Source organism: Carcharhinus amblyrhynchos, unplaced genomic scaffold (genome assembly GCF_965287045.1).
Source record: "Carcharhinus amblyrhynchos unplaced genomic scaffold, sCarAmb.v2.hapA scaffold_38, whole genome shotgun sequence".
In the NCBI taxonomy this organism is placed as follows: Eukaryota; Metazoa; Chordata; class Chondrichthyes; order Carcharhiniformes; family Carcharhinidae; genus Carcharhinus; species Carcharhinus amblyrhynchos.
In genome coordinates this window covers 1,199,058-1,223,953 of record NW_027649779.1, presented here as the reverse complement: position 1 = coordinate 1,223,953, position 24,896 = coordinate 1,199,058, and the positions used below count along the sequence as shown (strand labels likewise).

The window sequence follows — 24,896 nt, the reverse complement described above, 5'->3', positions numbered from 1 at the left end:
TCCTCACACCCTCACACACTCATTCGCTCACTCACTCTCATCCATCCTCACTCACTCACCCACAAACACTCATTCAACCTCACTCGTACATCTTCAATCTCATACCCTGACTTTCTCATTCTCACACCCTCAGTCACGCACCCACATTCACTCACTCACATGCACTCACCCCCACACGCCTTCATTAACTCACTGTCACTCAGCCACCCACTCTCATACACCATCACTCACTCAACCTCACGCACTAAACCTCACTCACTGACTTAGACCCTCAGTCAGTCACCAACATTCATACTCACCTTCATTCACTCATCCCATTAATCCACCCTCACTCACTCAGTCTCACTCACCCTCACTCACTCACCCGATTCTCTCACACTCACTCACTCACTCTTCAACACTTACTCACCCTCACTCATCCAGTCTCACTCAGTCTCACTCACACTCACTCACTCACCTACCCACCCTCAATCACCCAGACTGACCTCCACAGAATCAAGCTCAATGACCCTCTCTCTCTCTCTCTATCTCTCACTTACGCCACGTCACTCATTCAAACTCACTCAGACTCACGCACCTACCTTCACTCACACACCCTCACATCCTCATCATCACCCAACATCATGCACTCTAACTGACAAATCCTCAATCACTCATCCTCATCAAACATCTTCACTCACTCACCCTCACTCTCCCACCCATCCACATTCATTCTCCCTCACTCACCACCCTCAATAACACACCTTGACTCACTCACTCTCACAACTCACTTACTCAGTTACATTCACTCCCTCACCCTCATTCACTCACTCTCACTCACTTTCACTCACCCACCTCCACTAACCTTCACACATCCTCACTCACTCTCCCTCATTCTTTCAATCTTGTTTACCTACACTCATTCAGCCACCTTCACTCACCCACCCTCTCGCACTCACCCTCATTTACTCACACTCTCTCATCCTCACCCACACTTACTCACCCTCAATCACTCATCCTCACTCAAAGAACTTCACTCACTCACCCTCACTTACCCAGCTTCCTTCACACATACACCATCACTCATCCACTCTCAATCATTTAATCACTCACCCTCACACACTCACATTCTCTCACTCACATTCACTGAATCTGTGTGGGGAGGGTCTGCAACGAGAGAGAGGAAAGATCTCAGGTGGCAGTTTGATGTTCAAAGGTGGGAACTGCCCTGGGAGTGCAGAGAACTTAAGAGAATCGCTGGGGGCTCGGGGCCAGGGACAATGTCATAAAGTCAGGAGAAAACAGGAGGGGAGGGAAAGGGCAGAGAGTCGGGGGGGAGGGAGGTGTGGGTAAGGGCAGAGTGATGGGGCAACAGCAGAGAGCTGGGGGAAGGACAGAGAGCTGGGGAACAGAGCACACAGCCGGGGAACAGGGCGGAAAGCCGGGGGAAAGGGCAGAGAGAGAGGAGAAAGGACAGGGAGCAGGTGGAAAGGGCAGAGAGACCAGTGAAAAGGGAGAGAGCCGAAAGAAAGGGCAGAGAGATGGGGGAAAGGGCAGAAAGACCAGGAAAATGGGAGAGAACCAGGAAAAAGGGCAGGGAGGCAGGAGAAAAGTCAGAGAGCCAAGGGAAAGGGCAGGAGAATCAGGGGGAAAGGTCAGAGAGCTGGGGGAAAGGAGAAAGAGGGGAGGGACCAGGGACAGAGGGCAGAGAGCTGACGGAAAGCGTAGGGAGCTGAGGGAAAGAACAGAGAGCCAGGAGAGAGGGCACAGAGCTGGAGGGAAGTGTAGAGAACCAGGTGGAAATACAGAGAGCCGGATAAAAGGGAAAAAGAGCCACCGTGAAAGGCAGAGAGCCAGGGGAAAGGGCAAAGAGCTGGGAAAATGGGCAGAGAGCGGGTGATGGACGGGCGGAGTGAGGAGGTTCGGAATGGAGCTAGCACCACAATCAGCTCATCTGTAATCTCAGAGAATGATGGAGGAAACTTCAGGGCCCGAATGGCCAACTCTTGGTATTAATGTATGATCCTTCAATTCGTCAATGTTGGATTTATTTGAATTTATAATCACATTTAGAGTTTCCTGATCATTCAGTAAGTATTCATGCTGGGGGTATTTTTGAAGCAAAGTCACTAATCTCCGTTTTGTGGAGTGAGAGGCAATGAGTTGGAGAAAGGAAGGGGCATCAATCAGTTTGAACCCAAGGAAATTTCCAAAACTAGTGTGGAGATGCCGGGGTGAGGTTGGTGTGGGCACAGCAAGGATTCTCACAACACCAGGTTAAAGTCCAACAGCTTTATTTGGAATCACAAGCTGTGGGAGCTCCCTCATCAGGTGAGTGGGTAGTCTGAATGAAGGGAGAACTTCTTCATCACAAAGTGTCGTTGTTTGAGAAATAAACATTTGCTGCAATAATGGAGACAATTTTTGCTGTTCTCTGTTAATCCAATGAATGATATGTCATTTTGACACTACCAGAATGTTTTTTTTCTTCCTAGTTTGAAACAAGTGGAGACAGGGATTTGAGTTTCTACAGAGATGACAATTCCCAAATGAGAGAAGTAACATTATCTCAAAGGTGGATTAAAGATTTAATCGGGAAAAATTAGGATAAGTTCACAATTCTAATCAATGTTCGAGATAGAAGCATAGAAAATAGAAGCTAGAGTAGGCCATTCGGCCCATTGAGCCTCCTCCGCCATTCACTTTGGTCAGAAGTCATCAATATCCTGCAAGGTGACAGGGACTGGGAGCTGAATGACCAGGGGTATCAAGTGTTTAGGAAGGATAGACAGGAGGAAAAAGGGCGGGTGGGGGGGGGGGGGGGCGTAGTTCTGCTGATTAAGGATAGCATCAGGGTGGTAGTAAGGGATGATATAGGAACCAAAGAGCAGAAAGTGGAATCGTTGTGGGTGGAGATTAGGAACAGCAAAGGGAGGAAGACGCTGGTGGGTGTCGTTTATAGGCCCCCGAATAATGATCTGGAGGTGGGGCGGGCTGTTAACACGCAAATAAATGCGGCGTGCAGGAATGGAACGGCGATAATTATGGGGGATTTCAATCTGCATATCGATTGGTCGACCCATGTTGGACGCGGTGGGCTTGAGGAGGAGTTCTTGGAATGCTGCCGGGATCGTTTTCTCGAATAGTGTGTGTTGGAGCCAACGAGGGAGTGAGCTATCTTGGATCTGGTGTTACGTAATGAGGCGGGTAGAATTAGGGACCTTGTGGTGAAGGATCCTCTTGGGAAGAGTGATCATTGTATGGTGGAGTTTCTGATGCAGATGGAGGAGGAGAAAGTGGGTTCCCGGACACGCGTCCTTTGTTTGAACAGAGGGGAGTACGGTAGGATGAGAGAAGAATTGGCGAATGTTGATTGGGGGAGTGCGTTGGAAGGTAGGTCTGCTGAGGAACAGTGGAGGATCTTTAAGGAGATCTTTCTTGGTGCTCAGCAGAAATTTATTCCGATGGTTCAAAAGGATCGGAGGAGGAGAGGTAATCAGCCGTGGATAACGAAGGAGGTGAAGGAAAGTGTTAAATTAAAAGCAGATGCGTTTACAGTAGCTAAGAGTAGTGGGCAAGAAGAGGATTGGGAGAGGTTTAAATGTCAACAAAGAGTGACAAAGAAATTGATAAATAAGGGTAGGATAAACTATGAAGCTGGGCTAGCGCTTAATATAAAAAAGGAGTTTTTATAAATACATCAAAAGGAGGAGGCTGGCTAGGGTGAACGTTGGACTCTTAGAGGATGAGAGGGGGGACTTAGTGGTAGGGGATGGGGAAATGGCTGAGGCCCTGAATAAATTTTTTGTTTCGGTCTTCACGTTGGAGGACATGAGTAATTTGCCGGGTGTTAGCGATGGAAAGATGGTAGGAGTGGAGGGCCTGAATGACGTTATTGTTACTAGAGAGGCTTTGATCGACAGACTGGAGGGACTGACTGTGGACAAGTCCCCAGGACAGGATGGAATGCATCCGAGGGTTCTGAAGGAAATGGCGGAGGTGATAGTGGATGCCTTGGTGATTATTTTCCAAACATCGCTGGATTCCGGGGAAGAGCCGGAAGATTGGAAAACGGCTAATGTTACGCCGTTGTTTAAGAAGGGTGGCAGGCAAAAGGCGGGGAATTATAGGCCGATTAGTTTAACGTCTGTTGAAGGAAAAATGTTAGAATCCGTGATCAAGGAGAAAATAGCGAGGCATCTTGAGGAGAATTGTTTGGTAGAGCAGACGCAGTACGGTTTCGTTAAGGGGAAGTCGTGTCTGACGAATTTATTGGAGTTCTACGAGGATGTGCCTAGGGCGGTGGATGAAGGAGAGCCGGTGGATGTTTTCTTTCTTGATTTTCAGAAGGCGTTTGACAAGGTGCCTCACAAGTGGTTATTGCAGAAGGTCAGGGGGCATGGAGTTGGGGGTAGGGTGTTAGCATGGATAGAGGATTGGCTGTCAAATAGGAGGCAGAGAGTGGGCGTCAGTGGGTGCTATTCGGATTGGCGGTTGGTGACTAGTGGAGTGCCCCTGGGGTTGGTGCTGGGGTCTCAGCTATTCACCATTTATATAGGTGATCTGGAGGAGGGAACCGAGTGTATGGTGTCGAAATTTGCTGATGACACCAAGATTGGTGGAACGGCAAATTGTGCGGAGGGTGTGGAGAGTCTGCAGAAGGAACTAGATAGGCTGGGCGAATGGGCCAGGAACTGGCAAATGGAATTTAATGTTAGCAAATGTGAGGTTGTCCACTTTGGTTCGAATAATGGTAGGAAGGACTATTACTTACGTGGCGAAAAACTGCAGCATGCGACGGTGCAGAGGGACCTCGGGGTCCTTGTGCATGAGTCGCAAAAACCCAGCCTTCGGGTGCAGCAGGTGGTCAGGAAGGCGAATGGGATGCTGGCCTTCATAGCGAGGGGGATTGAATATAAAAGTAAGGAGGTCTTGCTGCAGCTGTATAGGGCACTGGTGAGGCCGCAGCTGGAGTACTGTGTGCAGTTTTGGTCGCCACACTTACGCAAGGATATTTTGGCCTTGGAGGGAGTGCAGACGAGGTTTACTAGGCTGATTCCGGAGCTGAGGGGGTTGAACGATGAGGAGAGGCTGAATAAACTAGGCTTGTACTCGTTAGAGTTTAGAAGAATGAGGGGAGATCTCAGTGAGACGTATAAGATGTTGAATGGGATGGATAGGATAGAGGTGGAGAGGCTCTTCCCACTCAGAAAGGACAGTAGGACTAGAGGGCGCAGCCTTAGGATAAAGGGGGGAGCGGTTTAGAACGGAGTTGAGGAGGAACTTCTTCACTCAAAGGGTGGTAAATCTCTGGAATTCTCTGCCCGTTGAGGTGGTGGAGGCTGCCTCGCTCAATATTTTTAAGACGCGGGTTGACAGCTTTTTGATGGGCAAGGGGATTAAGGGTTATGGGAAGAGGGAGGGAATGTGGGACTGAGCCACGACAGGTCAGCTATGATCTTATTGAATGGCGGGGCAGGTTCGAGGGGCTAGATGGCCTACTCCTGTTCCTATTTCTTATGTTCTTATGTTCTTATCATACCTACTACCCATACCCCTTCATCATTTTAACTCCAAGAGGTAAATATAATATAGAAACCTATTTGTAACAATATGTTTGATAACTTAATAAACGCAAGTAAGAGTCTAACTTGTTCAATTGGCTATTCTTTCCCAGCCGCACCGTCTCCGCCCACTCTCTACAGCCTGGTCTCCTCCTGTCAGCAACACAACTCTGACGGCTCCGTCACCTACGGATGTTTGGCGATGGATTACCTTCCAGATGTCTCCAAAGTGACCTGGAAGAAAAATGGGCAGCCAGTCACCACTGGGTTTAAGACGTATCCTTCAGTGAGAAATACGAAGGGAACCTACACCCTGAGCAGCCAGTTAACCATCAGCGACTCAGCGGGAGAGTGTCCCAGAATTGACTGTGAGGTTCAACACAGCAGCTCAGTCAAGAACATTGAAATGCCATGTAAGTGTTGTGAAGCTGGTGTAAAACAGAAACACTGTCGTTAACATGTAGGGCCTTGGTTATAGCTCATTTAAATAGATGTGCATAATCCGGCCCTCTGGATTAGTCCGTTAGTGTCTGTTGACTGCAAATGAGTTACAAATGGAAACAAAAGTTTAATTGATCCACATCTTCTGCAGGAAATGCCTAATATGTTTTTTTTCTGAAGGTCTTAAAAATGTCCATCCAACTGTTATCCTCACCGTGAGTTCGAGTGAAGAAATCGCAAGCAGGAAATTTGTAACCATCGCCTGTTCAATCATCGATTTCCAGTCAAAGTCACTGACGGTGAAGTGGCTGAAGAATGGGGAACCCATGGATTCAGGAATTGTCACCTCTCCCGCCTGTCACGTGAACGGGAACTTCTCGGCCCACAGTCGGCTGACAGTCTCCGCTGGGGAATGGTTCAGCAAAGCGGTCTATACCTGCCAGGTCACTCATCAAGGAAACACTCAGAGTCAGAACATCAGCGCATCTCAGGGTAAGAGACTCAAACAGAAGACAAAATATATCATTCCAATGTGAATTGGAATTAAGGATCTGTTGATTTTGGTTAAAAGCGTAGAACAACTATGTTATTGTCATGTAGTTTGCTGCATTAGGACATTGCCTCGTTCAGAATTTCATCAGAAAAAAAACAATTTTTTGGTTATTCCTTCGTGAGATTTGCATTTATTTCCCAAACCTGAGGGCACTACAGTGTCAACCACGTTGCTGTGTATCTGCAGGCACATGCATGCCAGGCCAGGTAAAGACAGCAGATTTACTTTGCTAAGGAGCATTCGTAAACTAGGAGGGGTTTCACAACAATGGCTTCTTGATATCCATTCGAACTTTTAACTATAGAACACAAATTCCAAACTTGCAGTGATGATATTCGAATCTGTGTCCCCAGAATCTTGCTCTTCGTTACAAGTCCATTGACAACCGCATATGCCACTAACTCCCCTTAAAAGAGAGCCCTTTTCCGGCTTGAAGTAATACAATGAGCGAGGTGGCCTTGCTGTCAGCATTTTCCTGAGACAGCTGGTAAGATTTGGAGAGACAGAAGGTTCGGATTGTTTCACACGTCACAGCAGAGGGGTAAAGTATTGGAAAGTGCATCCGTCCTATTTATAAACCAATGGTCAGTACTTTTTTCCCCTGAGTTCAGGATGGTGTATTTGTTTGGGAATCCTGCAATGTTGAGTCATGAAAATGGTACCGCTGCTACAATACTTTAATAAAGGGAATAAGTTCATAAAACAAGCTAGTTTTTCATCGCCCATTGAAGCGGAAAGGCGATAGTTAGAGATTGGAGGTGACTTCGTCTTCTTCAGGCTGAAGAATGCTGTCCTGTTTCTGAAGGGTGAGCTTGGGTTGATTTTCATTTCTCATTCTCAGATCCTTCCCAGTGCCATGTTCCTACAGTGAAGATACAGCCACCACCAATAGAACAGGTCTTACTGGAGGCGACCGCGACCTTAACCTGCATCATTTCTAATGTTCCTGATGGAGTTAACGTGTCCTGGATCCGAGACAGGAAGTATTTGAAATCAGAGATTGCCGAAAAGCCCGGAGCGGATCCTGACAGCGTGATCAGCAAATTAAGCATCTCCACACAAGCCTGGCTGAGTGCGGCTGTGTTTGAGTGCGTGGTGAGCCATCAGGATCTGCCGACTCCTCTAAGAACATCTATCCACAAGGAAACAGGTGAGCTGAGAGATTGAAACAATAAATGTGTTACTGTGTCGAGTAATGGTCAATATTTAGCATTCAATGCAATAATAGTCTCCCCTGAGTAGAAACTCGATTAACTAAAGACTCTGGGCCTATAGATATTGTTACGGGGAAATTTGATGTGTCGATGAATGAAAAGTCAACTGAAGGCGATGCTATTGGGTTTAGATCAAATAAGGAGGGGCGAGACTGTTCTGGAACATAAAACACAGAAAACTAAAACAAAAAGTATATCAGTTGGGCGTAATGAGGCGGGTAGAATTAGGGACCTTGCGGTGAAGGATCCTCTTGGAGAGAGTGATCATTGTATGGTGGAGTTTCTGTTGCAGATGGAGGAGGAGAAAGTGGGTTCCCGGACACGCGTCCTTTGTTTGAATAGAAGGGAGTATGGTAGGATGAGAGAAGAATTGGCGAATGTGGACTGGGGGAGTGAGTTGGAAGGTAGGTCTGCTGAGGAGCAGTGGAGGATCTTTAAGGAGATCTTTCTTGGTGCTCAGCAGAAATTTATTCCGATGGTTAAAAAGGACCGTAGGAAGAGAGGTAATAAGCCGTGGATAACGAAGGAGGTGAAGGAAAGTGTTAAATTAAAAGCGGAGGAATTTAGAGTAGCTAAGAGTAGTGGGCGAGAAGAGGATTGGGAAAGGTTTAAATGTCAACAAAGATTGACAAAGAAGTTGATAAAGGAGGGTAGGAGAAGCTATGAGGCTGGGCTAGCACTTAATATAAAAAAGGATAGCAAGAGTTTTTATAAATATATAAAAAAGAAGAGGCTGGCTAGGGTGAACGTTGGTCCTTTAGAGGATGAGAAAGGGGAGCTAGTGGTAGGGGATGGGGATATGGCTAAGGTCTTGAATAACTTTTTTGTTTCTGTCTTCACGGAGGAGGACGTGAATAATTTGCCGGGTGTTAGAGATGGAAAGGTGGTAGGAATGGAGGGTCTTAATGACATTACTGTTACTAGAGAGGTGGTGCTCGACAGACTGGAGGGGGCTGATTGTGGACAAGTCCCCAGGACAGGATGGAATGCATCCGAGGGTTCTGAAAGAAATGGCGGAGGTGATAGTGGATGCCTTGGTGGTTATTTTCCAGACGTCGCTGGATTCCGGGGAAGTGCCGGAAGATTGGAAAACGGCTAATGTTACGCCGTTGTTTAAGAAGGGTGCCAGGCAAAAGGCGGGGAATTATAGGCCAGTTAGTTTAACGTCTGTGGTAGGTAAAATGTTAGAATCCGTCATTAAGGAGGAAATTGCGAGGCATCTTGAAGGGAATTGTTTGATAGGGCGGACGCAACACGGTTTCATTAAAGGGAAGTCGTGTCTGACAAATTTACTGGAGTTCTATGAGGATGTGTCTAGGGCAGTGGATAGAGGAGAGCCGGTGGATGTGGTCTTTCTGGATTTTCAGAAGGCGTTTGACAAGGTACCTCACAAGAGGTTATTGCAGAAGGTCAGGGGACATGGAGTTGGGGGTAGGGTGTTAGCGTGGATAGAGGATTGGTTGTCAAATAGGAGGCAGAGAGTGGGGGTCAATGGGTGCTATTCGGATTGGCGGTTGGTGACTAGTGGGGTGCCCCAGGGGTCGGTGCTGGGGCCTCAGCTATTTACCATTTATATAGATGATCTGGAGGAGGGAACCGAGTGCAGGGTGTCGAAATTTGCTGATGACACCAAGATTGGGGGAAAGGCAAATTGTGCGGAGGGTGTGGAGAGTCTGCAGAAGGATCTAGATAGGCTGGGCGAATGGGCCAGGAAATGGCAAATGGAATTTAATGTTGGCAAGTGTGAGGTGGTCCACTTTGGTAGGAAGAATGGTAGGAAGGACTATTACTTACGTGGCGAAAAACTGCAGCAGGCGACGGTGCAGAGGGACCTCGGGGTCCTTGTGCATGAGTCGCAAAAACCCAGCTTGCAGGTGCAGCAGGTGGTCAGGAAGGCGAATGGGATGCTGGCCTTCATAGCGAGGGGGATTGAATATAAAAGTAGGGAGGTCTTGCTGCAGCTGTATAGGGCATTGGTGAGGCCGCAGCTGGAGTACTGTGTGCAGTTTTGGGCGCCGCACCTGCGCAAGGATATTTTGGCCCTGGAGGGAGTGCAGAGGAGGTTTACTAGGCTGATACCGGAGTTGAGGGGATTGAGCTATGAGGAGAGGCTGAATAAACTAGGCTTGTACTCGTTAGAGTTTAGAAGAATGAGGGGAGATCTCATTGAGACGTATAAGATGATGAATGGGATGGATAGGATAGAGGTGGAGAGACTCTTCCCGCTCAAAAAAGACAGTAGGACTAGGGGGCACAGCCTCAAGATAAAGGGGAGGCGGTTTAGAACGGAGTTGAGGAGGAACTTCTTCACTCAAAGGGTGGTGAATCTCTGGAATTCTCTGCCCGTTGAAGTGGTGGAGGCTGCCTCGCTAAATATTTTTAAGAAACGGGTTGATGGGTTCCTGATAAGAGAGGGGATTAAGGGTTATGGGGAGAGGGCGGGAAAGTGGAACTGAGCCACAACAGATCAGCCATGATCTTATTGAATGGCGGGGCAGGCTCGAAGGGCTAGATGGCCTACTCCTGCTCCTATTTCTTATGTTCTTATGTTCTTATGAACAGCCTGATTCTGTGCTGTAAACTTTCTGAAACTCCCCAGTCCGCCCCCCTGAGTTATTTGAGAAAACAATTGTGTTCACCTCACTTCCAAACTGAAAATCAAAAATGGAAAATTTTACAATCGAAATTGCAGCATATTTTTTCTGATATCTAACCAGCCGCTTCATTGTCTCCAGAATTCTCCAGTTTATTGATATTTATTGTACATTTTCTGCAGATCCAAATCCGCGGGAACCGGTCGTCTCTGTCCTCCTGCCCTCGGCAGAAGAAGTCTCCGCTCAGAGTTTCATCTCCCTCAGCTGCTTAGTGAGAGGTTTCTCCCCCCGAGAGATCTTCGTCAAGTGGACCGTCAACGACAAGCCGGTGAATCCCGGGAACTACAGGAACACCGAGGTGGTGGCGGAGAACGGCAATAGCTCCTTCTTCATGTACAGCCTGTTATCCGTTGAAAAAGAGGAATGGTCCAGCGGCGCTTCTTACTCCTGTGTGGTGGGACATGAAGCCATCCCCTTGAAGATCACCAACAGGACAGTTGACAAATCCAGCGGTAAACTCAGTTTTATGGACATTTCCCTTGCACTGAAGAAAATCGTTAAGCCATGTGATTGAGAATCAATCGTTTCCATTAAAAACTTCAACAAAAATAATAAAATATTTTCCCCTAACGATAAATGAAATACCCAATTGCTTAATTGATTGTTTTTCAGTTTTACTTCCATTATATATCTGTGGTTTGAATCAGATGTTTCCAGTTTCGGGCCCAAGTCTTGTTGAACCAGTTCACCCTGCTCAGATAGACCCTGGGTTCGAGACAGAGTAGAGCCCATTCATCACAGGATTCTGCAAAATATCTTTACTGACTTTCCTCTCGTTGAGGAAAAATCCAACAATCTCAACACTTCTGACAAACAAGCACGACATTTAGATCTGGGTGTTCCTGCTTCTCTCATTGTCCATGTCTTTATCCATGGATACCAGCGTTAAGCTGCTGCACCGCGCCCACTGGGAACTGAAGTGAGGGTCACACAGAAACATGTAGTAATAATCTCCCCATCAGAGAGAGGGAGGGTGAAATTGCTAACATACCGGATTCCTACTCACCCAAGAAGAGAGGGCAGAAGCAGTAGCTAACCCATGTACCACTACTTCCTCAATGAAAAGAGGAGGAAGGTTTAATCCATTGTACCTCCACTTCCTCAGTGGTTAGAACCATCAGGGACATTGCTTCACCCGGTAGAGAGAGGGAAACTCTGAGTTCACTCTCCTACCTCTGCGTTTGGAATTGAACGGCTATCTACTATAAGGACCCAACAGCACAAATTAGCTCCTGGTGTACTTGCTCCAGGTGCTGAAATATCATTATCTCAATCATTGTAATACATATGTACTTGTGCAACATGATTTAAACATGATTCAATATTCTTGTTCCTGTTAATCATGTTTTGGCACAGATTTCCCGTGATACAAATTTAAACAAATAATAGAATCCTCACTGATTTTCACTTGTCTGTCCCTGGGTTTCTGAGATCCATAAATGATTTATTTCATTCGCGCTCCTGATGTCACCGTGGCACTGACATAAAATAAATTCATGCAGCAAACACTGACGATATAGTCCATTATTCGTATTGTTTGGATCATGTTCAGTTAATGATTGCAGTAAAACTTGGAGCAACAGTTAAAAAGTACACAGACTGACAATACTGCACAGGAGTGCCATAATTATAAGCACACACATAGACGTGTGTGTGTGCGCGCGTACACACACACACACACACACACACACACACACACATCGACACTACTGCACAAATACACGCACAAATACACAAACTCACACATGTGCACAAAATACAGAAAGACACAAGTAAATACACCCAATCGCATGCAGATCCTCCCCACCCCCCACCACACACACACACACACACACACACACACACACACACATATACTGAAAAACGGACAAGCACATTCAAATACAAACACAAAAACACGCAAATGCACAACACACATAAATGCATGCACAAAAATACAGATAAACATGCATGCGTACAAATATGTATTCATACACCATAAGTACATGCAAGATATGCACAAACAGACACAAACACGCACGCTCACGCAAATACACTCATGGGCAACACATACGCGAAAAAAATACACATACACAAATACGCACAGACACAAATGCTTCCATGCACAAATGTATAGAGGCACACATACATTCATTCTGTCTCTCACCACACGCACACACACTTACACACCCAGACACACCCACACATACGCACCCACACTTACACACACATATACACACACCCACACACACACACACTTACACACCCAGACAAACCCACACCCACACACACACATTTACACACACACACAAACACACACACAGTGACACAAACACACACACACATAGACCCACCCACGCACGCACACACACACACACACACACACACACATACACACACACATACACACGCACATGCACTCATTGACATACACTTGTACAAACAGGCAGAAAAACAACATGAACACAAATAATCAAATATGTACAAACACACACACTCACAGACACACAGACACAGACGTGCGCACACACACATAGACATGCAAACACACAACTACAACACACGCATAAACATATGCAAATAGGTGCACAGGTCCAAGCTCAAACAGATACATGTATATTCACATTATAGACAGAAGCACTTGCATGCAGATGCACATACATACACAAGCACTTCCGTACACTCAGATTAATGCATGTTATCAGATTTTCACACTGACAGGAATATAGATACAGAGACACGTAATGTTCTACACATTAACACTCAAACATGGAAAATACATATAAACACATTAACAGACTGCACATAGATGGCCAGACAGTCAAACTTTTACATGCAACATATTACCATGCTCAAATAGAACAGAACACCATAACACACATTGCTGCACACGGAAACACAAACATTGTTATGAAGAACTATGTACGGATACACGGATGTACAGACAGTAACATGTTAACAGACTCGCACACACAAAAAAAGATGGAGGAACAGACTCACACAGAATGGGAAGGAAACCATCCTCGTGTGGCAGAAATAACATATTAAAATAGGCATAAGCACATGCACACATTGTGAGTGGCATGAGTAAACATGTGTAGACTTCACACAATAAGGCATGCATCCACAATGTCAGCCGAATAAAATATACACAGACGCAGAAACACAACAACACAAATCAACAAGCACAAGCAAATGAACACGTTCATTAACCCTCATGCACACACATTAACGCAGGACCAAAGGTTAATGCAGACCACGAGATTCTCATACATATACACACAAACGCAAATTGCATCGATAAACACGTTGAGAAACTGAATCTAAGCTCACGATCTACTAAGCATTTCCACCATCAATGAGAAAAGATCGGAAATTACATCCCGGCTCTTAAACAGCAACATTCACAGTTTACAGATCAGTAAACATCTGTGAAAACAATCATTGATCAGTGAATGATCCTCCATATCAGTCATAACATTCTTCAATGCTATGAAATGTTCAAAAATGAACTGAAACTCAAGAAAACATCTTCATTGCTTCTGACATGGACTGTCCAAGGAATGTAAAGAAAAATCAACTGTGAAAATAATTACGGAGATCGGCTACTGAATGCCCTGAACTTAATAGTAGATATATGTTGAAAATTATACAGATATTACATTAACAGTTTATGAAGGAGAACGGGGGAAAGGAAAATAGCAATAAGATTCCCTGGATCAATAAGTTAATCTAATTTCATTTCCTGGTCTCCATCCCCTAGACTTCACCGATCACATCTGGATTGAAGACAATGAGGATAATAACAGCAACATCTGGACAACCGCTTCCACATTCATCGCCCTGTTCTTCCTGAGCATGTGCTACAGCACTGCCGTCACTCTGGTGAAGGTGAGATGATTCAACTCACTCACATTTCAAACTGGCAGAATGGATTTGAACATCTCTCAATGTTTCACTGATTAAAAACTCCAATATTAATCTACTGCATAGAACATAGAACACTACAGCACAAACAGGCCCTTCGGCCCACGAGTTGCGCCGATCACATCAACACCTATCTATAACCCCCAATCCCATAAAACCCCATATACTCATCCAGAAGTCTTTTAAAAGACCCCAGCGAGTTCGCCTCCACCACCACTGACGGCAGCCGATTCCATTCACTCACCACCCTCTGAGTGAAAAACTTACCCCTAACATCACTTCTGTATCATAAACATCTGCTCCAATATTGTATTTTTCTTTTACAGATCAAACAATGAGTTGAATTTTGAACGCAATAGACTTACCACAGATGATATCAAAATCTCTGGATGACACAGAAACAATATCTGCTGTCAGTGACTGTATCAGGAAAAAAATTCTCAGGTTGTCATTCTGAATCTGTAACTGAGGTAATGGTAGACATTATTTCAGTTTTCAGTGTGAAATATACGAAGCACTTTTGTTATAATGTAATTGTGGTTAATAGATTAAATACCATGTATAATTAAGAAACTTTTTTCATTCCTCATTCATATCTGATAATTCCTCTTTCTATTAAGATCCTGTTTCCTCTTTCTGTTGTATGTACCAGATGTACAAATATTGATGGATTCCCTGTGCACGTTTTCTGTTCTCAATGTGAAGCTCGATCGTTATGTTCACTTTTCTTGCTTAAAACAAATGTCGCTGTAAAATATTCTCTGAATTTTTAAAATAAACATTGAATGAAATTTTAACCAACTCTGGCTTGGATTAATTCCTTTCTCTTCAAAACCCATCAACTCTGCCCCATTTTCCCTATTATACGGTTTTCCCCTCTTTCCCAGGCAGGGATTTTTCCCAGTCAAGTGTGGGATGTGGTTGAACTCAAGGCCCTTTAGTGAAAGAGCCACTCTGCCACCCAGTGACCTATCCGTTTAAATACACATTCATCGCTGCCTTTTCATGAGAAAATCCAGAGACGTGAGTGAATAATGCGGAGAACTGCGGCGATTTCACGCATAAACTGGTCTGTCACTGACCAGTTTCAGGTAATCCTAAACAGCAAAATGTCATCTTCATTCGAGGCCAATGCAGGACAGTGTGTGACAGAAGATAGTTTTCTATGCACTGCCTCTTAAAGCAACGCTATCAGTGTCGCTGTAGCGTGGGTTACCAGAGTGTATCTCTCTTTATATCGTCCGATGAAATACTTCCCAGACAGGCAAACCACAAGCTGGATAGAGGAAACATACAGAACAGATATACAAATCATGACGTGAAATGAAGAAATTGAGGTGTATTTCACTTAAACACATCATCGATTACAAATTTCTAAATTATGACTAGTGTTGTGGGTAATTTGACAATTTGAGATTGTCTTTAACTGTAGACAATATAAAACTCACGAGACAGATATCTGTGTGTGAGGGGGTAACATTAATTGAAAATAAAAGCAAAATATACAGCTGCCTGGAGATCACCAAGAGGATTAAGTGGCTCTGGAATAGAGCGGCAGCACCTTCCCTATGAATCTAACTTGTACAATCAATAACAGATCAATTATAGATGTTCTTACCGATCATTCCCACCTCATATTAGATTAAAACCAATTACATTCTGTCAACATACATCAATAATAATTCCTGACACAATTCTCAGTCAATCGCATTTTACATCCCTGCGTAATGAGATCTAATTTGTCCATTTAGTACCAATGCTGACTCCCATTTTGGTTGAACTCACTTCCCTCTGCTGTGTGGCTAAGAACTCTCATTTAGAGGTCAATGTGAAAATACCTGCTGACTCATTCGCAAAACTGGGCAAACACGTGATCCTGGGTCCCAGTACGATCTATTCTGTGTGTAAACATTGAATGCCCCCATTCATAAAGTTGCAAAATGTATTCCCTCGCCAGAAACTTTCAGATAATAATTTTGCTAACTACGAAGATTCCCAGGCCATTGGCTCTCAACTCTTCAATTTTACCATCACGTCTTACAGTGACTTGCTTTTGGCTGAAATGAACAACAATTTATTCAATACATAAACTACATTTAAAATATGAGCATATATGTTTTATAATCATAACTGTTTATTTAATTCTCCTATTGCATCCACATATGTGTAAAGTATTTTCTTCATTACCTTATCATTGTTTCAAGATTTATTTTGTTTTTTTTGTAATGTCTTATGTGTTATGTCAAAAACCTTGTCAATTGGTTAATAATTTCCCCCCCCCCCCCCTTCAGTCGTATGTCAGATAAGCACATCATGGATTACAAATTTTCCAATTATGACTAGATTGGGATCTATGGAATTGGCCACAGAAAAACAAAAACGCAGACGTTTCAGAAAGCTGGGACCCATTGGATACAAGTAACCACTTATTCTCCGAGACTGGGGCCTTCTGACAAAGATATTTCAGCTTCACATTCGGGTAAAGCAAACACAGATAGACTTTTTTCTCTTATTGCTCCATGAGATAGGAAAAGAATCCACTGTCCAGAAAACACATTGACTGTCTGGCTGTAACCATTAAACATCCCCCATTGCCTTCTGTTTCTAGTATGCATTTCTCCCTGTTCAGATTCATTCCCCATGATACTAATGCCCAGAATTCACTGAACATCACCTTAGGGACCCTCTCTCTGTGTTCTGTTCTCTCTGATACCATCCACCTGAAATCATGGAAATCCCATGGGATCTGCCTCGTTCCCATCTGCAATTTAATGTGCAATACTGTTTTGTAGGTAACTTATCTTCTGTTACTCCCCATATACCACATGTTAATTCTGAACGTCGCTTTATGAGATTGGTGTTGTCAATGGCTCTATCGTTCTGATGTTAGATGGCAATATTTATTGTCTTTGTAAGAATGGGAGACATTGTGGTGTTATCCTCTGTGTAAGCAAGTCGGGTTTCAAACTTGACTTCTGTCAACAACACATTACTAGTCAGTATCTGGATCATATAATCAGGTTCAACCGAAAGCAAGAGGTGAAAGTGGAGAAAGGGAAAAGCAGAGCCTTCTTCAGTTCATTTCGGAACTTCGTTTGGGCTACAGAATAGATAAAAGAGCTTTTGCATGAACTGGAGCATGAAGTGCAGGTCATTGACATCCAGGCTGGTGAAGTAGGCCTCACCCTTAAGTCGCACGAAGAGGAAATCTTCTGTCTTAACTGCTGATGACAGCGGCTGAGTGACAGAATCTCTACGGCCCATATTTGGATAAGTGTTGTCTTGGCCCGGAGGAGGTGGAGTCGTTAGAAAAGATTCTCAACTCCAGTGCAGTGGAGAAGTTGAAAAAAGAAAACATAAATAAAATCGCGTTAGAACTTATGATCTGAAATCATTGAACATAAGAACATATAAGAACATAAGAAATAGGAGCAGGAGTAGGCCAACCAGCCCTTCGAGACTGCCCCGCCATTCAGTAAGATCATGGCTGATCTGTCGTGGCTCAGTTCCACATTCCCGCCCTCTCCCCATAACCCTTAAACCCCTCTCTTATCAAAAACCCATCAACCCGCGTCTTAATAATATTTAACGAGGTAGCCTCCACCACTTCAACGGGCAGAGAATTCCAGAGATTCACCACCCTTTGAGTGAAGAAGTTCCTCCTCAACTCCGTTCTAAACCGCCCCCCCCTTTATCTTGAGGCTGTGCCCCCGAGTCCTACTGTCCTTTCTGAGCGGGAAGAGTCTCTCCACCTCTATCCTATCCATCCCATTCATCATCTTATACGTCTCAATGAGATCTCCCCTCATTCTTCTAAACTCTAACGAGTACAAGCCTAGTTTATTCAGCCTCTCCTCATAGCTCAACCCCCTCAACTCCGGTAGCAGCCTAGTAAACCTCCTCTGCACTCACACACTTGAGTTCTAAAGGCTCACAGGTGGTAGAAATCTGCACTTTCTAGTTCCATGTCGCGGCCACCAGAGGGCAGGAGGATTCCGTGTTGGGTCCAATGTCGGGAGAATTACAGACTCACTCGCACGGCCAGTAACAATATTGAGAGAATGTAATTAGAAGAACAAATGTTGAAACAGAAATATTACATTAGATTTGACAGTAAATATTTTTTTCACGGAAATATTATTATGAGTTGTTAAACTGTTGATTTGCTGAAACTATTCACGTTCATTGAGCTTGGCGCTCGGCATTCTTTGTGATGTATGGCGGGCAGTATGTGAGCTGCAGACGGAAAAGCGACGCCCATTTCCAAACAGTCGAGTTAGTAACATTGGTGTTTTCAGTTACCAGTGTTTTCAGTCTTCAAATGTTGCGTTTTTTTTTCAACAAGTATATTTTGGTGAAGAATCCGAAAGTGTGGGCTGGTTGTTCTAGCGGTATGATTCTCACTTTGGGTTATTTTGGTCAAAGTGTGAGAGGGTTGAGCCCTTTCATGTTATTTCCCCATTGCCCAAATCGCAGAGTTTACTCATGTCATTCCAGTGCAGGCGGCAGGATTGTTTCACTTGGGGTTTGGTTTGCGAATCTGAGCACAAACTGCAGGTAATCCATCAGCACAACAAACCCGCTTGGAAAACATTTTCAAAAGGGCTGACTTGGAAGGAGACATTTATTTTGTCAACATTCACCTGTTCAAGGGACACTATAATAGTCCGTTTCGGCAGCTGGCCAAATGTTTCTTTTCATTCATTAACGAGATGAGATGTTGGTGTCACGGTTCAGGCCGGCATTTATTACCCATAACTTATTACCCTTTAGAAGATGGTGGTGAGCTGCCTTCTTGAATTGGTGCATTCGATTGTTATAGGTACATCCATAGTGCTGTTAGTGTTTGGTGGAAGTCGGGGGAGGGCGGCGTTTGCCGTTATCCAAGCACCTTGTCCCTGTTTCCCTCATATATTTTCTCCAGGTTTCCACCCGACCAGTGACAGAGAAAGAACAGCGATATATTTCCAAGGCAGGATTCTGATCGCTTTGGAGAGGATGTTCCCCGTGGTAGCGGTATTGAGTTTGGAAAGTGTTATCTCTGGCGCACTTGGTGAAAGTGCTATCTAAGGCGTACTAATCAGGCAAGTGGGGAATATTCACTCAGACTTCCGACTTCTCCTTGGAAATGGTGGCCAGGTTCGAGGGAGTCAGGATGTGAATCATTCACTGCAGGATTCCCAGCCTCTTATCAGCTCTGTCACTGCACAAACTGATAAAATGTGTGTTGATTGAAAAATAGGAGCATTTCCTTCCCTGCGTAGTGTGCAGAGAATTTTGAACACTTTTTTTTTCTGAATGCATACTGAGACTTACGTAAAATCTAATGGCATATGCAAGCAAAATATTGTGTTCAAGTAATATTCGATTGCCGACTCTCTGAGGGAGTGGTTAGGTCGTCTTACTGTTTTACTGTCACCTGATAAAGAAGCAGCACTCCAAAAGCTCGTGATACTAAATAAAACCATGGACATTAACCTGGTGTTGTGAGACTTCTTACCGTCTTTAGCCAGCAGTTTGAATTCCAACAGAGCGGTTGAACACAGCAACTCAGTTCTATAGCAATTAGGGATGATTGTAAATGAATAAAGACAATCTCAGTGCTGAAACTTTTCCTTACAAGCACTCGTCTTTGACAAAATTTCGGCCCAATTTCGAAGCATCGGACAATATGTAACAACTTTCATAAGTTGATGTGTGGTCCAGTATCGCAATGGGTAACGCGTCTGACTACGAATCAGAAGGTTCCACGTTCGACTCATAGCTGACTCGGTGTTAGGCTTTTCAAAAAGGTCACAGATTCCACTTTATATTCGATTAAAAAAATGTTTTCAATAATTTTAGACATATTCAAATATATGCGGATGAGCTTTAGCCAGTCTTCATTAACATTGGGAATGGTTAGAAATATAGGAAATTTGAAACAAATGAAATCCAACAGGGAAGAAACATCACAAAATCTGGTCGGGTGGAAACCTGGAGAAAATATATGAGGGAAACAGAGAATCACAGAATTATTACACCAGAGATGAGGCGATTACAAGGTCACTTGCACAGTTCACATGCGTTGTTGGTGAAAGGGAACCAGAGGCCGTATTGTAGATATATTTGAACAGAATCACAGTAATGAGATTGGTGGGCTGGAAAATTGAACCTTACAAATCGAAACATAGGAACATTGGAATTTGGAGCCGATGGAGTTAAATTCAGCCCTTTGGTCCGGCTCCACGATTCTACTAGATCATGGTTAACATCTCCTTGATATGAAATCCACCTCCCCACCTGTTCCCCATATTCCTTTAATGTGTTTCCTTTATCAGAAATAAATCTCTCCATTCTTGAAATTATGCAATAATTCAGACTCCACCGCACTCTGGGGCAGCGAGTTCCCCCAATGCACCACCATGTGCGAGAAGTAGTCCCTCCTCATCTCAGTTTTAAATCTACCGGCTCGCAAACTATACACGTGACCTCTTGTCATAGATTGCCCCATAAGAAGAAAGTTTTGGTTTTCTTTATTTTTCAACCCATGTAGAATTGTATATACCTCGATCAGATTCCCCCCTCACTTCCAAACTCCAGCAGTTTATGAGACCATTTCACCTCACTATCAATTCCATGACCCAGCTCAATCCGTGTTGTTATTGGTTGAAGGAGACAATCACGTTCCATCCAAACAGGACATGTTGAAAGAGGAACGTGTCAGAAGTGGAAAAGACTTGAGATGAAAACAAGAAGCAAAGGGATTTGTGTTAAGTCAGTTTGAAATACACTTTTCACCGATTTTTCTGGTAGTTCAATGGTTTGTGTTCAGCACTTCCTCACTGTTGCGTGGTTTCCATTTCCGCGGAGGAAAATAAGATTATTTGATCTCAGCAAACCATTAATAATGATCTGATTCACTCTCTGATCGAAAACAGATCTACTAGAATCAGCCGAGTTAGGTTTGCAAGATTCCATGAGAGCTGGAAATTTCACATGTAAAACAGTTCAAGAACAAACACAGAAAGAGAAGGACAGATGATTTCTGTTTGTTACTCAGTTCAGGCTTACCTGAATCAGTGAAGGAACAGGCTGAATCCTCCTGATGGTCTTTCCCAGCTCCATTGCTTTTAATGAATTTCAGTAACATTATCATCAAATAACATTATTGTGAAAACGTTTCACGTGGTAGCGTGGCCGAGCGGTCTAAGGCGCTGGATTAAGGCTCCAGTCTCCTCGGAGGCGTGGGTTCGAATCCCACCGCTGCCAAAATAGGTTTGACTTTTGGGCTCAGAGTGAACGCAGGAATGTGTAAGGTGTTTTTTTTTCAAGAACAACGAACAGAAACATTACCAACTTTACAATTTGCTGGGGTAAAGCAGTGTGTGCAAGTGGCCCCTTTCGAGAGCACACACACAGTGAATTTCTGACTGCCGAGTTAAACACTCTGATGAAGGAGCAGCGCTCCAAAAGCTCGTAATTCAAAATAATTCTGTTTTACTTTAACCTGGTGTTGTGAGAATGCTTTCTGTACCCACTTCAGTCCAACACTGGCGTCTCCACATCATGAGATAAATAACAGGATTACAAACAGTGAGACTGTGTTGCCTGCCCAAGAATTAAGGTGATGGGCTTGATTTTTCTAACTGAAACTGAAATCGGATCGTGTACACATCCCATCATTCCCATTTCTACCCAGATATTTACAGAATTAATCTGGGTCTTGTGATAACCACCGTACTACAGAAACAGGGTGATGACCTCAGGGCAAGCAGATCCGGTTTACTGGAGAAACAATTAGACTGGCTCCAGAAGCCCATCTTTTGCCCACAGTAATTGATATTACATTGTCTCTGCTGGTTCCTCCTGTCAAAATGAATAATGATGTTTCCCACTGCATTAAAGTTCTGGAATAACATGTTCGAGAAAAAAAAGTATTCATGACGTTTAAAGCAAATCAGATCAACACCTGAAAATGATGCATTAACGAATGGGCAGAAATCATTGCTCTCTTAGATATTTGGGAGACGGAAGCTACCAATTTGCTAGTTAGCTGAAATAGCTCAGTTGGGAGAGCATTGGACTGAAGATCTGAAACGGTCCCCGGTTCAATCCAGGGTTTCGGCAGGATCCCGTTGCTGGTTTTCTGTGCTCTCTGCTAAACAATCCTGCATTTTGTCTCGCACTGTTTTCAAACATCAATTGACACAAACTGCAACAGACTAAGTACCCACCGCAATTTCCACCCTGCCAGGTGTTGTTCTATTTCTTCTTTGTTGGATTTCGCTTTTTAAAAAACTTCCTCTATTTCTAAACATTCCAAATGTTAATGAAAGGTGATGGAGATGAAGGTTTATCTTTGTTTCCTTATGCACACATGCCATGTAACGTCCTGAGTTTTTCCAACCTCATCACATTTCAGTGCCGATGTCAGGTCCGCTTTTATATGGCAGTGAAAATACATTTAGTTGACCTGCTGTTTCATCCAAAACAATGTATATTTGCATTACCTCTTTTGGGTCCTCCACAAGGAGGCCATTCGGCCCATCAAGTCTGCACCCGCATCAATCCCACCCACGCCCTATTCCCCGTAAACCCACAGATTTACCCTTCTAATCCCTTTGAAATTAGAATCAATTTGGCATGGCCAATCAAACTAACCCACACATCTTTGACACGCAAACCGGAACACCCGGAGGAAACCCACGGAGGCACGGGGAGAACGTGCAAACTCCGCACAGACGGTGACCCGAGGACCTGAGTCCCTGGCGCTGTGAGACATCAGTGCTAATCACTGTGCTACCATGCTGCCCTTTCTACTGCATTCAATGTTACTGCAGTTCACTCCATTCAAAGTATTAGTGTCAATTTGTGATAAACCATCCTGTGGTGATTCTGCTGAATAACATTAAATTATCACCGTTAATGGACCATCCAACGTTGGACGCCATTGATTTTAAACTTTGCTGCTTTTCTGGGCGAACTCCAGCTCTCCATTCCTCCCGCAATGTCACCGCTCGAACTGAGTCTTTCTCCTTCCCACATTGGTAAACTCACACTTACTGGTTCCTGAGTGAAAACTGCCTCCACTTCACTGGGGGTGAGAGAGTTGACTATTTCATTCAATTAAAAGTTTTCTTGCCATTGAAGCAAAATTTTGGACCGAGATGTGCAGATATTTGTGTCGGTAGAAACAATAAATTTTCCCCCATTAACAGCTAGATTTTAACCCGTATCAGCATTTTGTACCATCAGCCCTTTCTCGCCTATCGCTCTCTTATTTCCTTTTTGGTTCTTCACATGTGACTTTTCCAATTCAGACACAAACGAGGAAACCTCCCTAATATTGATTCTGACAGTTGCAGACTGGGAAGTAACGCAGGATTGTTGTACAGCAATAAATCTACATTCCCTGACCGAGAATCGAACCTGGGCCACGGCGGTAAGAGCACCGACTCCTAAACACTAAACCACCAGAGAAGCTGATGAAAGCCCTTTAAAATGTTAATTTATCCATTAGTCAACTGTTTTTTATTGTATTTCAGACTTTTTATTCACCAAATACAAGTTTATCCTTCACATTTTACCCTTCACAAAGACCTTGTCTTTGTCAAAACTGAGTATGTCTTGCCTCTATTTAGATGAGAAAACGCCACGCTGGTTAGTAATATACTGTATACACTCTCTCAGTAATGACTGAACTGGACCCAGTCTGTATTCATATTAGTACAGGTGCTGTATCGATACCTGTTGCATTCGGCTCCTTCTCTGTATTACTGCACAAAACCCGTCCCTCATTTATATTACAACTGATCATATTAGTTGGATTGACCATGCAAAAATTGCCCGTTATTTTCCTTTTGAGTATGTGGATTCGCCATGGAAAATGTGTGGGGCTAATGGGGATAGGGCAGAGGGGAGGACCTGGGTGGGATGCAGATTCGGTGGGCCAAGATAACCTTTCTTCTGAACTGTAGGAATTCTATGGTTCTATGTCTATGAAATATCATAGACATTTGCGTGCTTATTTATTTTAAGTAATCTATTTTCTAATAACCCCGTTTGGAGAAATGATCTCTTTTAGCAATTCCCCTTCAGTTTTCCCAGTGATAACCTCCAGCCCATCTCTGTCTTCCACGAATGCATGAAAACACCAAACAGTTCATGTGTTTCAACTGAAGGACATTTAAGATGTAAGCATTTATTGACAACCATTCTGTTGTGTGTTCTTGCAAACAAAATCATTTCAGCCTCACTATTTTGTTCCCGCTGTTGACTTATCTGTCTTTAGAGATCTGTTGGAAAACGGATAGGCTGACAATGTGTGACAGCAATATTCACAACGGTTTCAACTCTCTTCAGTTCAGCAACACATTGTTAATCAATGTTCCTTTTTTTTGCCAAAGTGCATGAACCAAAATGTTTGCCTTCATTCGGATTTTTTAGCATGCATTAAAAGGCAATAACCATATAATTTGCAAGGAAAGGTGAAGTCATCTTGTTTGTTCAGAGACTGTGATTAATGTCCCTCAGTACACGGTTTAATTGTTTCAATGGGGACATTAGAGGATTTATAAATAGGAATTTTCACAGTGTGTGCAAT

The 24,896-nt window shown here is 43.9% G+C and overlaps 1 protein-coding gene and 2 non-coding genes across 3 annotated transcripts in view; all 3 read left to right on the top strand.

Annotated features, from left to right (window-relative positions):
• LOC145362363 (Ig heavy chain Mem5-like) overlaps nt 1-14,704 on the top strand; it is a 45,182-nt gene extending 30,478 nt beyond the window's left edge. The window contains exons 4-6 of the mRNA XM_080218426.1: nt 5,657-5,956; nt 6,165-6,288; nt 14,638-14,704. Coding sequence (XP_080074552.1) covers nt 5,657-5,956; nt 6,165-6,288; nt 14,638-14,704 — 491 coding nt within the window. The remainder of the gene's footprint in view (nt 1-5,656; nt 5,957-6,164; nt 6,289-14,637) is intronic.
• Nucleotides 14,705-21,480: 6,776 nt separating this feature from the next.
• On the top strand, nt 21,481-21,562 carry trnal-aag (transfer RNA leucine (anticodon AAG)). The gene has a single exon. It is a non-coding gene; the product is annotated as a tRNA-Leu (tRNA).
• Nucleotides 21,563-22,345: 783 nt separating this feature from the next.
• trnaf-gaa (transfer RNA phenylalanine (anticodon GAA)) lies at nt 22,346-22,420 on the top strand. The gene has a single exon. It is a non-coding gene; the product is annotated as a tRNA-Phe (tRNA).
• Nucleotides 22,421-24,896: the final 2,476 nt, after the last annotated feature.